The following is a 13,012-nucleotide window of genomic DNA, read 5'->3' as shown; positions in this document are numbered from 1 at the left end:
TTCTGGTTTTTCTTCTGAAGTAGTACAGATTAAATAATAAGATTTTCCTTTTGAAATATTGAGCCCAGTGCCTGCTATGTTGAATATGCTATGTAGATACTGGCCATTCATTTTTGATTTTAATGAGTCAGTGTGCCAGGGAAGAAAAAACATCACCTGTTTTGGACACCTTGTGCCTACGTGCATGCCAAGTCGCCTCAGTTGTGCCTGACTCTTTTCAGCCCCATGGACTGTAGCTTACCAGGCCCAGGCATGGGATTCTCCAGGCAAGAATACTGGAGTTGGTTGCCATGCCCTCTTCCAGGGGATCTTCCCAACCCAGGGATCGAACCCAAGTCTCTTGCATCTGCACTGGCAGGTGTATTCTTTACCAGTGATCCACCAGGGAAGCCCTTTCAACACATGAATCTTGAGGAAATATAAACATTTAGACCATAGTATAGCAAACTTATTTATTACTTTAAAATAAATCTTCTATTTTAGACTAATTTTTAGATGTATAGAAGAATTGCAGACATGTTGCAGAAATTCCTATGTGTTTTTTACTCAGTTTGCCCTGATGAAACATCTCAGATCACCATGGCGCGTTTATCAAAACTAAGAAATTAACATTGGTATACTACTGTTAACTGACCCGCAAACTTTGTTTGACCCGTCACCTGTTTATCCAGGGTGTGCTTGGTTGGTCAGTCACGTCTGACTCTTTGTGACCCCATGGACTGTAACCTGCATTGGCAGGTGGATTCTTTACCTTCTGAGCCATTGGGAAGCCCAGTTCATCCAGTAATGTCCTCCTTCTGTTCCAGGATCCAGTCCAGGATACTACACTGCATTTAGAAAGTCTGTTTAATGCTTAACCATTAGCAGACACAAGGATGGATTTTTCTACACTATACATAGCTCTTTAAACAATTTTTAAGGTTGGAAACTGCTACTCTAGACTTCAGGGCACTTTAGGGAATATTCATAGATTGAGAAGGGTGGTCAGAATTCTAGAGGATAACTATTTGGGGCAAATATCTAACAGTTAGGCAGCCTTTAAGTGCCTTTGCCAAACCAATTCTTTGGAGTAATTGTCACTGCAACTACGAGAATATGATGGTGCCAACCAAAATCCTGTGCCTCAGTAACAAGTCAGCAGAGGTCTTGGATGGTTTCTGGATTGGATTGGTAGTATTTAGCAGGCATTTATTTGTTGGGTGCTCAGCCTTATGCCCAGGAACATCCTGTGGCTGAGCCCAGTGCCAAGCTGGGGACCTGACCTTGTGGCCTCCATTCTCAGGGAAGGCTGCGGGTGAGGCAGGTCAGTTACTGGGAGAGGTGATGCAGAGGCAGGTAGGCATTTGGACAAATGATCTGGCCACACCCCTAGTATCTAATGGGGCCACGCAGTCAGGCCTGTGCTCAGTGGTCCCCACGTACTCCTGATCTCACTAGGAGTGCTGTTAGCTTGTGAAATTCACACATGACCAGTGTGCTATTCAAGTCCCATTATGCCTGCTAGCGTTTTCAAGTGAGACATCTTAACAGCCAAGGTGCTTCGCCCAGCATGATCCAGTCTTCCCCACTATTTGACTTCCCAACTTTTTTTTCCTTTCATACAGGAGCTCTTAGAGCTAAACTAAATACACATTGCAGCTGTTCTAAAGTCCTATGGAAGCAGATTTCATTTTTTTTTTTTTTAAACAAGGTCAGCGGATAGTATTTTTTTCTTAATATTCATTTTTATTCATTTATTTGGCGGTACCAGGTTTTAGTTGTGGCATGCGAACTCTTGGCTGTGGCATGTGGGATCTAGTTCCCTGACTAGGGATGGAACCCGGGCCCCCTGCATTGGGAGCATGGAGTCTTAGCCACTGGACCATCAGGGAAGTTCCTGGGGCAAATAGCATATTTGCAGGCTCAGAAAGTGCCTGGTTAGGAAGGGTGCAGTCCATGTGAGGAGGTGGCATTCTGCAAGTCTCTTCTGACTCAAACCCAGTGAATGAATGACCTCCATCTGCCTTAATAGGGGTTAAACTGTGCTGGGGCCACTTCCTGCAATAGCAGCTCTGAGTCAGGAGCTGAAGAGAGCTACCAGATGCCGCTCATCTTCCTCAGCCTATCAAGCCAGCTTAGTGAGAAAGAAGTTTCCAGAAATGCCCACAAAATTGTCCTTTAGGTTAATGGGGTCTTTTCTCCCCATTGAACACCCATAGCTTCCTATGTCTGGTTTATCCCCAAAGGTCAGAGTGTCTCTCCATTGCATTCCCCACACTTCCTTCAACTGCATTAACTGATTGAAATGTTTTGCTTTTATAAGAATCAAAATTTTAAATGTGTTAACTCTTGACCTAGCAGTCCCGCTTTTATGATCTTATCCTAAGAATTATGCGTGCCCACAGTATTAAGTAGTTTTGAATTGGAAACAGCCTAAATGCCTGTTAATAGAGACTAATTAAATAAATTATGGTACATTTTATTAATTGTTTTCTAAGTTACAAATTTCTATAAAAACTTTTCATGATATATCTTCTACAGTTGGTAAAGAAACCAAGTAGAGAATTAGAGGTGAATGAAGCTGGGTTTTACAAATAAGAGTGGAGTTTTAAAATATAGATTATCTTATAGTATTTTGAACATGTGTATTTAAGCCAGTGAAAACTTAGTATCTGCTGGGTCCTAGATGCTGTTAATTGTTAGGAACACAGGCAAGACACAGTTTCTATCCTGATAAGTGCATTAAAAAAAAAAAATATTGAGTGATTTTGTGGGGAGAGGTAGGGTGCTGAGCCACAGGGCTTGTGGGATCTTAGTTCCCTGACCAGGGGTCAAAGCCAGGCCCTCGGCAGTGAGAGCACTGAGTCCTAATCACTAGACTGGCAGGAAATTCCCAAGCAGTATATAATTTGAATGAATGTGTTCCAAAAGAGGTTGATAGTTTTGACAGGAGGGGATACTCACCACTATACTAAGGCTGAAGTTGATAGTCTTGAACCTGGAGGTCACATCACTCACTTTCTTAATCATCTGAATGCTTGTGACTTCCTGAATGTGACTTACTCTGGGAGTGACTGATAAAAGAGTATCTCAAAGTGATCTTGCTTAATCTGAGAAATCAAGAATCATCTACTTATCACCAGCATGATAGTTGTAAGAAGAAACTGAATATACATTTACCCGTAAAAATGTTCATCTTCATTTATCCATAATTCTCCTGCTGTGAACCTTTCTGGTAAAAGCCATGTGCATAAAGCTATTTATCACAGTGTGACTTATAATAGTAAAAAAAAAATTGGGGTCAGCTCAGATGTCCAACTATTAGAGTGTGCTTAAGTCACTTACAAAACATCCTCTCAGGAATATCATGCTGCAATTAAAAATGATGGTGACGGACTTCAATGGTGGTCCAGTGGTTAAGAATCCGCCTTGCAGTGCAGGGGATGTGGGTTCAATCCCTGATTGGGCACGAAGATCCCATGTGCCACGAAGGAAGTAAGCCTGCGCACTGCAACGGAAGATCCTGTGTGCCGCCACTAAGTGACCCGATACAGCCAGATAAATAAATAAAGTAAAAATGATGGTGAGACAAAAGCTATAGGGCAACATGCAGAAATGCTCGTAAGATGACACTAAATGAGCAAAGTGGTACAAAGTAAATCCACACCTGAAATTATAATGATCTAAAACTGCATAAACCAAAGGACCAGAAAAGAATATTTAAAAGTGGTCATGGTGATAACATGATAGAATTGTGGGTGATTTTTTTTTCCCCTTTGGCTCTACCTTTTAGGTTTCATACAATAGTTGTTTGGTTTCATTACTTGAAAAATAAGGGGGAAAATATCCACCGCACAGAGTAGGTTGTCCTAGAGATTGACTTTTTTTTTTTTAATATTTATTTATTTTAATTTGTTTCTTTGGCTGCCTCAGATCTTAGTTGAAGCATGTGGGATCTCGTTCTCCTACCCAGGATCAAACCCAAGTCCCCTGCATTGGGAGTGTGGAGCCTTAGCCACTGGACCACTATGGAAGTCTCTAGAAATTGATTTTTTGGTCAGATTGCAGGCTTGGAGGAGTGGGGAAAGGAATTGATAAATCCCATCACGGAAAGAGTGCCTCCAATTGACTTACTATGCTCTATTATCCTCTTCCACTCCAGGAATTGAGGAAGCTCAGATGGGAAAACGAGGATACCTGACACCTTCCAGTGCTCAAGAACATCTCATAGCTCTTTGGAAAAATGAAGGTGCTGTACCAGGCTGAAGAAACAGTCCATTGACTTCCTGGACTCCTTTACCCTGCCTTTTTATTTTTTCAAAATTGTGATTCTTGTAGATCTCTCCTGAAACTGAACCATAGATTTGGGGCAGGCTTCAGGGTTCATTGTCATTGATGATTTATAGTGTGGAAAAAGTCTTTATTCCTTGAACCATGAACTTGATTACTGTAACTGAGCCTGATCATTAAATGATAGCTGTGGGTGGGTATCGCTTAATACAGTTTGACATGTGTCTTGAAGGTGCAGTGTAACTCACCTTATTTTTTTTAATGTATTTTATTTGCTTATTTGTTTTTATTATTGTTTTTTAATATTACATTTTTATTTGTTTGTTTTTTTCGCTGCACCATGTGGCATGTGGGATTTTGGTTCCCTGACCAGGGATGGAAGCTGCGCCCCTTGCAGTGGAAGCACAGAGTCTTAACCACTGGACCGCCAGGCAGTTCCTTCATTAGTTTTTATGAGGACACATGGGATCTTACTCTCCCTATTGTCCTATATTCTGGGTTTTTTGTAAAAATTTTTGTGGTCATCCTTCCATGCTCTTAACGTATAGGTTTATTTTTTTTTTAATTTTTTTTTTTATTAGTTGGAGGCTGATTATTTCACAACATTTCAGTGGGTTTTGTCATACATTGACATGAATCAGCCATGGAGTTACACGTATTCCCCATCCCGAACGTATAGGTTTAAATGATCTTTTTGATTTATTTCAAACACAGGGTTCTTTCTGAAGTACCTTTTTTTGGGACTGGAGGATGTTGGCATGGAGTCCAGGTTCAACCCTAGTATGTTCTTTCTGGATTTCTTGGTGGTACCACCCTCAAGGTAATACCCTTTCATTGGCTTTATTTCACCTGAAAAAGGTTTATGGAATAATTGAATAATGACCTCTGGGAGAGAAAGGAAGGGTCAAAGGTGCTGAAAAATAGAGCAGCAGTTCCACTCCCATGTGGCAAGTGGTGGGACTGTTTACCTCTTCCTCTTTCCTGAAGGCAGGAGGAATGTGGGTTTCTTTTGGAGCTTGGGGCGTGTGAGTAGGGATGGGTGAGAGGCTGAGGGAAGTGTTCACTGATTCCACATGTCCTCCTGCAGGTATCGCCCTGTCAACCGCCTCGGGGACCAGATGTTCACCAACGGGCAGACAGTGAACCTGCAGGCTGTCATGAAGGACGTGGTTCTGATCCGAAAGCTTCTGGCACTGATGGCCCAAGAACAGGAGCTGCCAAGTGAGGTGGCAGCACCCACCACAGAAGAGGTCAGGAGCTGATGTCATAGTTCTAGCTTCCTACACTGTGGGTACAGCATGCTATGGGTCCTAGGAGATACTGGTTGGCAATTCTGTATGGTTGTGTGTGAGCCATGGGTTTGGGAGGACCGGGCAGTGTCTGGGGGAAAGTGTGGGTCTGAGCATGACCCCAGTGACCATGCCCAGTGACCTTGATTGAGTTGCTTTGGTTTCTTGTTCTCATCTCCACAATAAAATGAGTGATCCGTGGGGAGGTTTTATCTGTGGTTGTGGTCTGGGCTACCTGCTCTCACTGGCAGCTCTAGGAAGAACAGTGTGTGGTCTTCAGGCTCTAAGCCTGTCCCTACTGGGCTCTGGTACCAGAGACCCATGCCACCTAGCTCTGATTTTTGGCTCATAAAGATCTCTAGCATCAGGGTCAGGAAAGCAGTGTTGGCATTTGGAAGAGTTTCCCGAAATAAGAGTGTCAGATTTGCGGCTCAGTTTTCTCCCCAATAAATGGTGGAGCTGAATTCCATTTTCCTGTTTCAGCAAACATTTCCTGAATCCCTTTTAGTGTCCTAGGTCTACAGTGGGTATAAGGATGAGTCAGGCACTCAGGAAGTTTGTTGAGATCGCTGACATCCTTCCCAGCTCTGAGATGCTTCCTAGATACAAATAGGAAGGACTGTCTCAGCCTTGAGTAGACCAGACAGGCTCCCAGGCTCCCTTCCCCAGGTGGGACCGGCCCATCACCAGGTGGCGCCATAGTCTGTCAGGGACACCCGTGCTTGGGTTACTCAGCCTTTCTACTTGAGTTTCTTTGGTTTTGCTTAAGTTTTCTGATCTGCCTGTGTAAATGTGCTTTTTTAAAAATTGCTCAATATTAGAGATATCTGCCATCTGCAGGTTTTGGTCTAGTTTCAAAGAGGTGGCCATAGGATTGCCATGTCCAGTGACCAGAGCTGAGGATTTCACGTTGATATCTCTTGAAAGTAGGGTAGCCTTGGTCCAAGAAAAAAGCTGAATCTCGGCAGAAATGAGCAGCATCCTCTCTGATTCCTGAGGTCGTTGCTGCCTGAAGTCACAGTGCCCTCTTTCCATCTGATCAGTAGCAAGAGTTGTTTCTTCCCATACTTGCTCCAAGGCGGCCCTCTCATGAATCATGAATGGCTGGGTGTGAATAGGCATGCGCCACTCCAGGCACTGAGGATACACCAGTGAGACTGGTCTCACCCATTTCACAAGTAGGTGTGTGGCCCTGAGTCAGCTGATGCCTTCAGAAGTGAGTTAGTCTGACAGGGGTGCTGTCATCATACAGGGGGCCCTGGGAGGCTCCTTCAGCCAGAATAGAAACCACACCCATCTTCTCAGAAGACAGAAGTCTTCTGAAACCACAGAAGTCTTCTGTTCCTCAGAATTGAGGACAAGCCCACTTTATCACCAGTGGGTTCCATGACATTCTCACTTACTGGATCCCCCTTCCATCAGCGCTGACAGGTTTCTTTCTTCTGACCCACTGGGTCAAGGGACCATCTGTCTCTCTCCTGTGTCATACATAACCCAGCCCAAGGGGGGCAATCAAGGTAGCCAGTCAGTAGGTGGTGCTCTAGGGCAGCTTACCGCCTCATATGTTGTTGATACACACAGACAAGATCGATTTATGAGCACTTGGGCCACGAATCTATCAAGTTCAAAAGACATAAAGGCCAACTTTAGAGTTCATAATTTGTCAGAGCTCAAGTAAAAAAGAAAAGTGGAACCAGGCCTGGCCTTCTTGAGGGCTTTCCATCACGCCCGTTTTTCTTGGTTGTGTCTTGGCAGGAAAAAGACTCTTCAATGGCTATGGACCGATCCTTTTTGAGTCAGCTTCCAGGGCAGTCCCTCACAGACAGACTTTACAACATTTGGATTCGCCTTCAGAGCCATGTTAATATTGTGTTTGATAGTGAGATGGACAAATTAATGATGGAAAAGTACCCTGGCATTAGACAGGTGAGCAGTAAGTTGGATCCCCATTGCTAGCCAAAGGGGTTAAATAATAAACATATTTGTCTTAAGGAAGAAAATAGTAACCATACTTGTTTTTTTTTCTAGCCTATGACTTTTATTTTAACCAATTGGCACTACCGTAGTTTTGGTTTACTTATTTTATTATTTTTTTATGTAAAATATGAAAGATTTATTTTCAACTGGATAAATTAATTGAAAGAGGGGTAAAAGAAGATATTAATAAAAGGTGGTCCTAACTGAAGAAGTGACTGAAACTAAAATTGCAGACCAGAAAACCCAAACATAATAAAGATGTGCATAGTATTGGGTTGGCCAGAAAGTTTGTTTGGGTTTTTCCATACTTTTTCGCCAACCCATTACCATTATACAAGCTTGTGGATAATAGAAGTGTCATCTTTCACGCTCGTGCTCAGTCATTAAGCTGTGCCCACAATTAAATATGGCATATATATTTTCTAGAGCTGCCCTGGTGGCTCAGCAGTAAAGAACCCACGTGCCAGTGCAGGAGATGTGGGTTCAACCCTTGGGTTGGACAGATCTCCTGGAGAAGAAAATGGCAACCCACTCCAGAATTCTTGGCTGGAGAATCCCATGGACAGAGGAGACTGGTGGGCTACAGTCCATTTGGTCACAAAAGAGTTGGACACAATAACTAAAAAACAGCAACATATGTTTTCTAACAACTTAATATTTTTAAGTCTTGATTTTTTAATTTTTGTAATGACTTCTGTGGACTTTTCCCCCATAAAGATCCTGGAGAAGAAGGATGGTTTGTTCCGAAAGCACATGATGGGGAAGCGTGTAGACTACGCAGCCCGCTCGGTCATCTGCCCGGACATGTACATCAGCACCAACGAAATTGGAATTCCCATGGTGTGTGCTATTAGGTGGCAGGTGGGAGTGGTGAGGGAGGGCTGGGGAGAAGGCGTGGGATCACGGCGGCGTGGGTGAAGACAGCATCTGCGTCTCCCCACATTGAGTCCTTAGAAGGGGACCCTGAGGCCACGGCATGGCATTGCTCTCACTCCCCGCCAGGTCTCCAGACACCCTCCACCCACAAGGAAGACAGACCCCTGCTCCTGGGCTACCAGGGCGCAGCCCATAGGGTGCGTATCCCACCCACCTCTCTTCCTCCTGCCCATCTCGGTCTAGTTGTTAAACCTTCCTAGTCAGATGGAATACATGACAGAGACAAAGAGGAGGAAGGGGGCTTTCTGTTCCGTGTACTTGCCTGGCATCAGGAGTCAGGGCCGCAGAGGAAGGGGGAGAGCCCCAGGGAGCAGGCATCACCCCTCCTCCCAGATCCTCAGGGGTAGGCGATTCGCCCCATCCACCCATTAGTGTTTCCTCAGGGAGCCAGTTTTCTTTTCTCACTTCCCCACCACTTGAGGCTGCGGTACTCATTAGCAACAGCCCCTTCATCGACTTCCTCCTTAATGGGCCTTGAGGTCAGTAATAGAAGATGGTTTAATTCGCCCCGTGGAGAGGCTCGTTTCCTTGCACACGGCCCTGCTGCCACTCTCGGGGGAGGACTGGCAAGGACCAGAGAGCAGAGCTCAGGTGTTCTGATGGCCTCGTGATGCTGCCGCCTTGTTCCCCAGGCACACGTGGGCTTCCTAGGCAATGGCTCTCGTGTGAGGGGACAAGAGTCAGAGAACACCCATTCCTGTGCCCACTGCCTCCTGGGCCCCAGGGTCCTCTGCACCCAGAGGCTGGGTCAGGTGGCAGGGAAGAGCACTGGGAGGCCCAGTGGTGACTTTCCTGAGTCCGAGGCCCTGGGAGGAGAGGCCCGTGACCTTGCTTTCTTTGGACAGAGGAGGACAGGGACCTCTGTTGGCTTTAGCCTCATGGTGCCTCCAGGGTCCCCAGCTTCGGGAGAGACCTTTAGTGTTGCTCCTCTTTCCACCTTCAGCGGTCTTCTCTTTCTTGGATCTTGGTTCATTTGGTACTGGAAGGACTCTGAAGTTCCCCCTCTGCCCACATCCAGGCCTGCCCCAAGCCTAGGTCCACAGTGGCCTGTTGCTCACAGGATGGTTTTCAGAAGCAGAGTGTGTGAAACTGCCTGTTGGTCTCTTATGCACACCCTTCCCATCAAGCACTCACTGTGGACCGGTGTTACAGAAACAGAGGAAGTGAAGGTTGGGGGATAAGCTAGAGACCCAATCGTGAACCAGACAGACTAGTGTGTCCCTGTGAGGCTTGTATTCCAGTGGTGGAGACACATAAACAGATAACGCAAGTAAAGATATTCCTCTTCTTATGATGATGTGGTGGTAAGTTGAAAATGCCGTATGTCAAAGGTGCATTTAATGGACCTAACCTACTGAACAGCATAGCTTAGTCTAACCTACCTTAAACCTGCTCAGAACGCTTATGTTAGCCTACCACTGGGCAAAATCATCCAATGCAAAGCTTATTTTGTGATAGTGTTGAATGTCTCATGGAAGTTATTGAACACTGTCCTGAAAATGAACAACAGGATGGCTCTAAGTGTATGGGATATTTATGATCCCAGGGCTGACAGCCAGCAGCTGAGGCTCATTGCCCCTGCCCACCTTCATAAGAATATCGCACCGTGTTTCACAAGCCCAGAAAAAGACGAGAACTCAAAATGGGGAGTATGATTTCTATCAAATACATGTTGCTTTCACACTGTCATAAAGTCCAAAAAATCCTAAGCTGGGCACAGTCTGTACATAAGCACTCTGTCAGGTAGTGGTCACTGCGTTGGCAGAGGTGGAGAGGGCCACAGGGCAAGGAGCACCGGTCAGGGTGGCGGGGATTGGGGTGGGGGTGCCGTTCACGCATAGACCTGGCCAGTGTTCAGCGAGTGCCTTTCCATGGGACTCCTCAAGAGTCTCTAACGTAGTTATATGCCTTTTGAAGCGTCAGAGGGTTTTAATATTCAGTAGCTCAGAACTCGCTTAACCAGGGCACTCATTTTCCTTGGAGTGTGGTGCAGGCCTGACATGTCAAATGGAGCACTGCCATTTTCTCATGTATCGGGGGACCGAATCGGGTTTATCTCAGGCCAAGTAAAGAGATTAAGATGCCATGTCTGGGCTCAGGGCATGGCCACCATCAATTAGTGATGACTGCTGGGGGATGAGGGGAGGGGAATTGTTGGTGGGGGAGGGTGATACTTGAGAGCAAGTATTCACCAATTCTCTCAAGCTCATATTCCAGGCTATATTCCATCTTTTGGGACGACGAATTTATCGGCAGACTAGGAAATGATGAAATTTTAAAATAGGTTAAAAAAATTCTACTGCAAAAATTACTATCCTCAGATAACTTTTTTTGGGCAGATTACTCTGCTAGAAAAGGAGACCTGCTCTCTTCCTTGGAGGGAGCAAGTCTGGAGAAATGATTGTGGAAAAGACAGGGAGATGTTGCTTTTATGGTTGAAGGACCTTCTTGGCTCAGGGAGCACGTCCACATCTTAGGGGAAAAGTCACACAGCCTGTTGAGTCACACTGGGGGTCCTTCTGACCTTTTTCTGCCCACCCTGAATTTTCATATCCCCTCCTTGTTTCCAGGTGTTTGCCACAAAGCTGACCTACCCTCAACCAGTCACCCCCTGGAACGTTCAGGAACTAAGGCAGGCGGTCATCAACGGCCCCAACGTGCACCCCGGAGCCTCTATGGTCATCAACGAGGATGGCAGTCGCACAGCCCTGAGCGCCTCGGACCTCACGCAGCGGGAGGCCGTGGCCAAACAGCTCCTGACACCAGCTACCGGGGCCCCTAAGCCCCAGGGGACAAAAATTGTGAGTAACGAGCATATTTGGTCAGGGGCTTAGGCTGCTCCTTTTGGGCTCCCCCGTCACGTTAGCCGTGGTGCCAGTGTAGGAGGGCTGTGAAAACTGTTCCTGCTCCCCCCACCCCACACCTACCCACCGCACCCCACAAGGGGCTGACCCCACCTGTGGGTGTTCCCTAGGGCCTCAGCACCATGAATAAAACTTCATTTGATCATCCCATGCAGGCAGCACAATTCCAGTTACATACCAGGGGCTGGAGAAATGCCCTTTCGTTGTACCTCCACAGTGATCTGCTGCCCTTAAACAGGGCTGCTCAAAAGTGGTCCTCGGCAGCGGCATTCCTAGAGCCAGTGGGAAATGCACGTTTGTCTCCCTTTTTTCCCCTTCCCCACCCCGAATTAGACTCTCTGGAAATGGAACCCAGGAATCTGTATGTTAACAAGGCCTCTGGAGGGTTCCTCTGCATGCTGAAGTTGGAGAGCTGCCCTAGGAAGGAACCATTCTGTGTCTGTGAAAACTGACTGATTTCAGCTGATGCTTCACTTTCTGGAGATTGCTAGTTCTCACCTGTAGCACTATGTTAAGGGATCCCCAGGCTTTCTCTGGGCTCCCATGGAAAGAGTACAAGATCGATTAGCAATGTCTGCTGAGGGCATAAGATGGGTGGGTAATATCATTTGTGTTTGTGTCAGGTAACAGCCATTTCAGCTGGGAGGGATATAGCAAACAACTCTCAACCAGGCAAGAGTCGCAGAAATTGTTGGAGTGAAATGGATTTGGGATTAATTTATGGTAACTGCCCAAGTCGGGGAGTGATGGAATGCGTCATCCTCACCCATCCACGTGTTTGTTAGGCTTCCCGTTGCCCTCTGACATGTCCAGACCCACTAGGTTTTCTTTTTGGTGGGTTCGAGCTCTGCAGAGGACTGTTGAATCTTTGGTTGGAGGACAGAGAGGGAGAGGAAACCTTGTCTCGGTGAGCACTGGTCCCCACTGCTCTCCACTGAGGCCTGTCCTCTTGCTTCCTCCCCATCTCACCACTGTCCCGAGGTCCAGTGGTAACAGGCCTTGCATCTTCTGCTTTGGCAGCTGGGGGCAGACAGGTCCTGCCACCTGTTCGTTCTTTTCTTATGTGTTAAGTGACGTTGTGTACAGATTCGCAGACTTATCTTGCCTTTTTTTTTTTTTTAATAATTTTATTTGGTTTTGAGTGTGTTGGGTTTTTGTTGCTGCTTGGGCTTTTCTCTGGTTGCAGCAAGTGTGGGCTGCTCTGTGGTACACAGGCTTCTTATTACGGTGGCTTCTCTTATTGCAGGGCATCGGCTCTAGAGCACAGGCTTAGTAGTTGTGGCCCTTGGACTTAGTTGCTCTGTGGCATGTGGAATCTTCTGGACAGGGATTGAACCTGCATCTCCTGCTTGGCAGGTGGATTCTTTACCACTGAGCCACCAGGGAAACCCCTATTCTGCCATTCTTAAGAGCCCCATGTTTTGCTTGGAGCTATGTGAAAGATGCAAGAGAAATAAAGGTATATTTTTCTTAACTTATGATGAAATAAGACAACCGCAAGATAACTTTCATACTATTAAGTCAAGCATGTGAGACGGTAGGACCCTTTGAGAGAAGAATTGAGAGAGGAGAGCAGAGTGGGGTCAGGTGGTGGCAGGGCCCGCTGCAAGCTCTGTGTTGCGCTTTGCCAGGCACCGTGGACAAGCTCTTGTTGCCTTAGGGTGGACAGCCGGTGGG

The 13,012-nt window shown here is 46.2% G+C and overlaps 1 protein-coding gene across 1 annotated transcript in view; it reads left to right on the top strand.

The window, feature by feature from the left end:
* POLR1A (RNA polymerase I subunit A) overlaps window positions 1-13,012 on the top strand; it is an 85,027-nt gene that overhangs the window by 14,598 nt on the left and 57,417 nt on the right. The window contains exons 7-12 of the mRNA XM_065929127.1: window positions 4,142-4,228; window positions 4,984-5,089; window positions 5,357-5,519; window positions 7,314-7,484; window positions 8,253-8,375; window positions 11,042-11,272. Coding sequence (XP_065785199.1) covers window positions 4,142-4,228; window positions 4,984-5,089; window positions 5,357-5,519; window positions 7,314-7,484; window positions 8,253-8,375; window positions 11,042-11,272 — 881 coding nt within the window. The remainder of the gene's footprint in view (window positions 1-4,141; window positions 4,229-4,983; window positions 5,090-5,356; window positions 5,520-7,313; window positions 7,485-8,252; window positions 8,376-11,041; window positions 11,273-13,012) is intronic.

Source organism: Muntiacus reevesi, chromosome 3, assembly GCF_963930625.1.
Source record: "Muntiacus reevesi chromosome 3, mMunRee1.1, whole genome shotgun sequence".
NCBI classification, from domain to species: domain Eukaryota; kingdom Metazoa; phylum Chordata; class Mammalia; order Artiodactyla; family Cervidae; genus Muntiacus; species Muntiacus reevesi.
The sequence above is the reverse complement of the archived record's forward strand: the minus strand, read 5'-3'. Positions and strand labels throughout refer to the sequence as shown.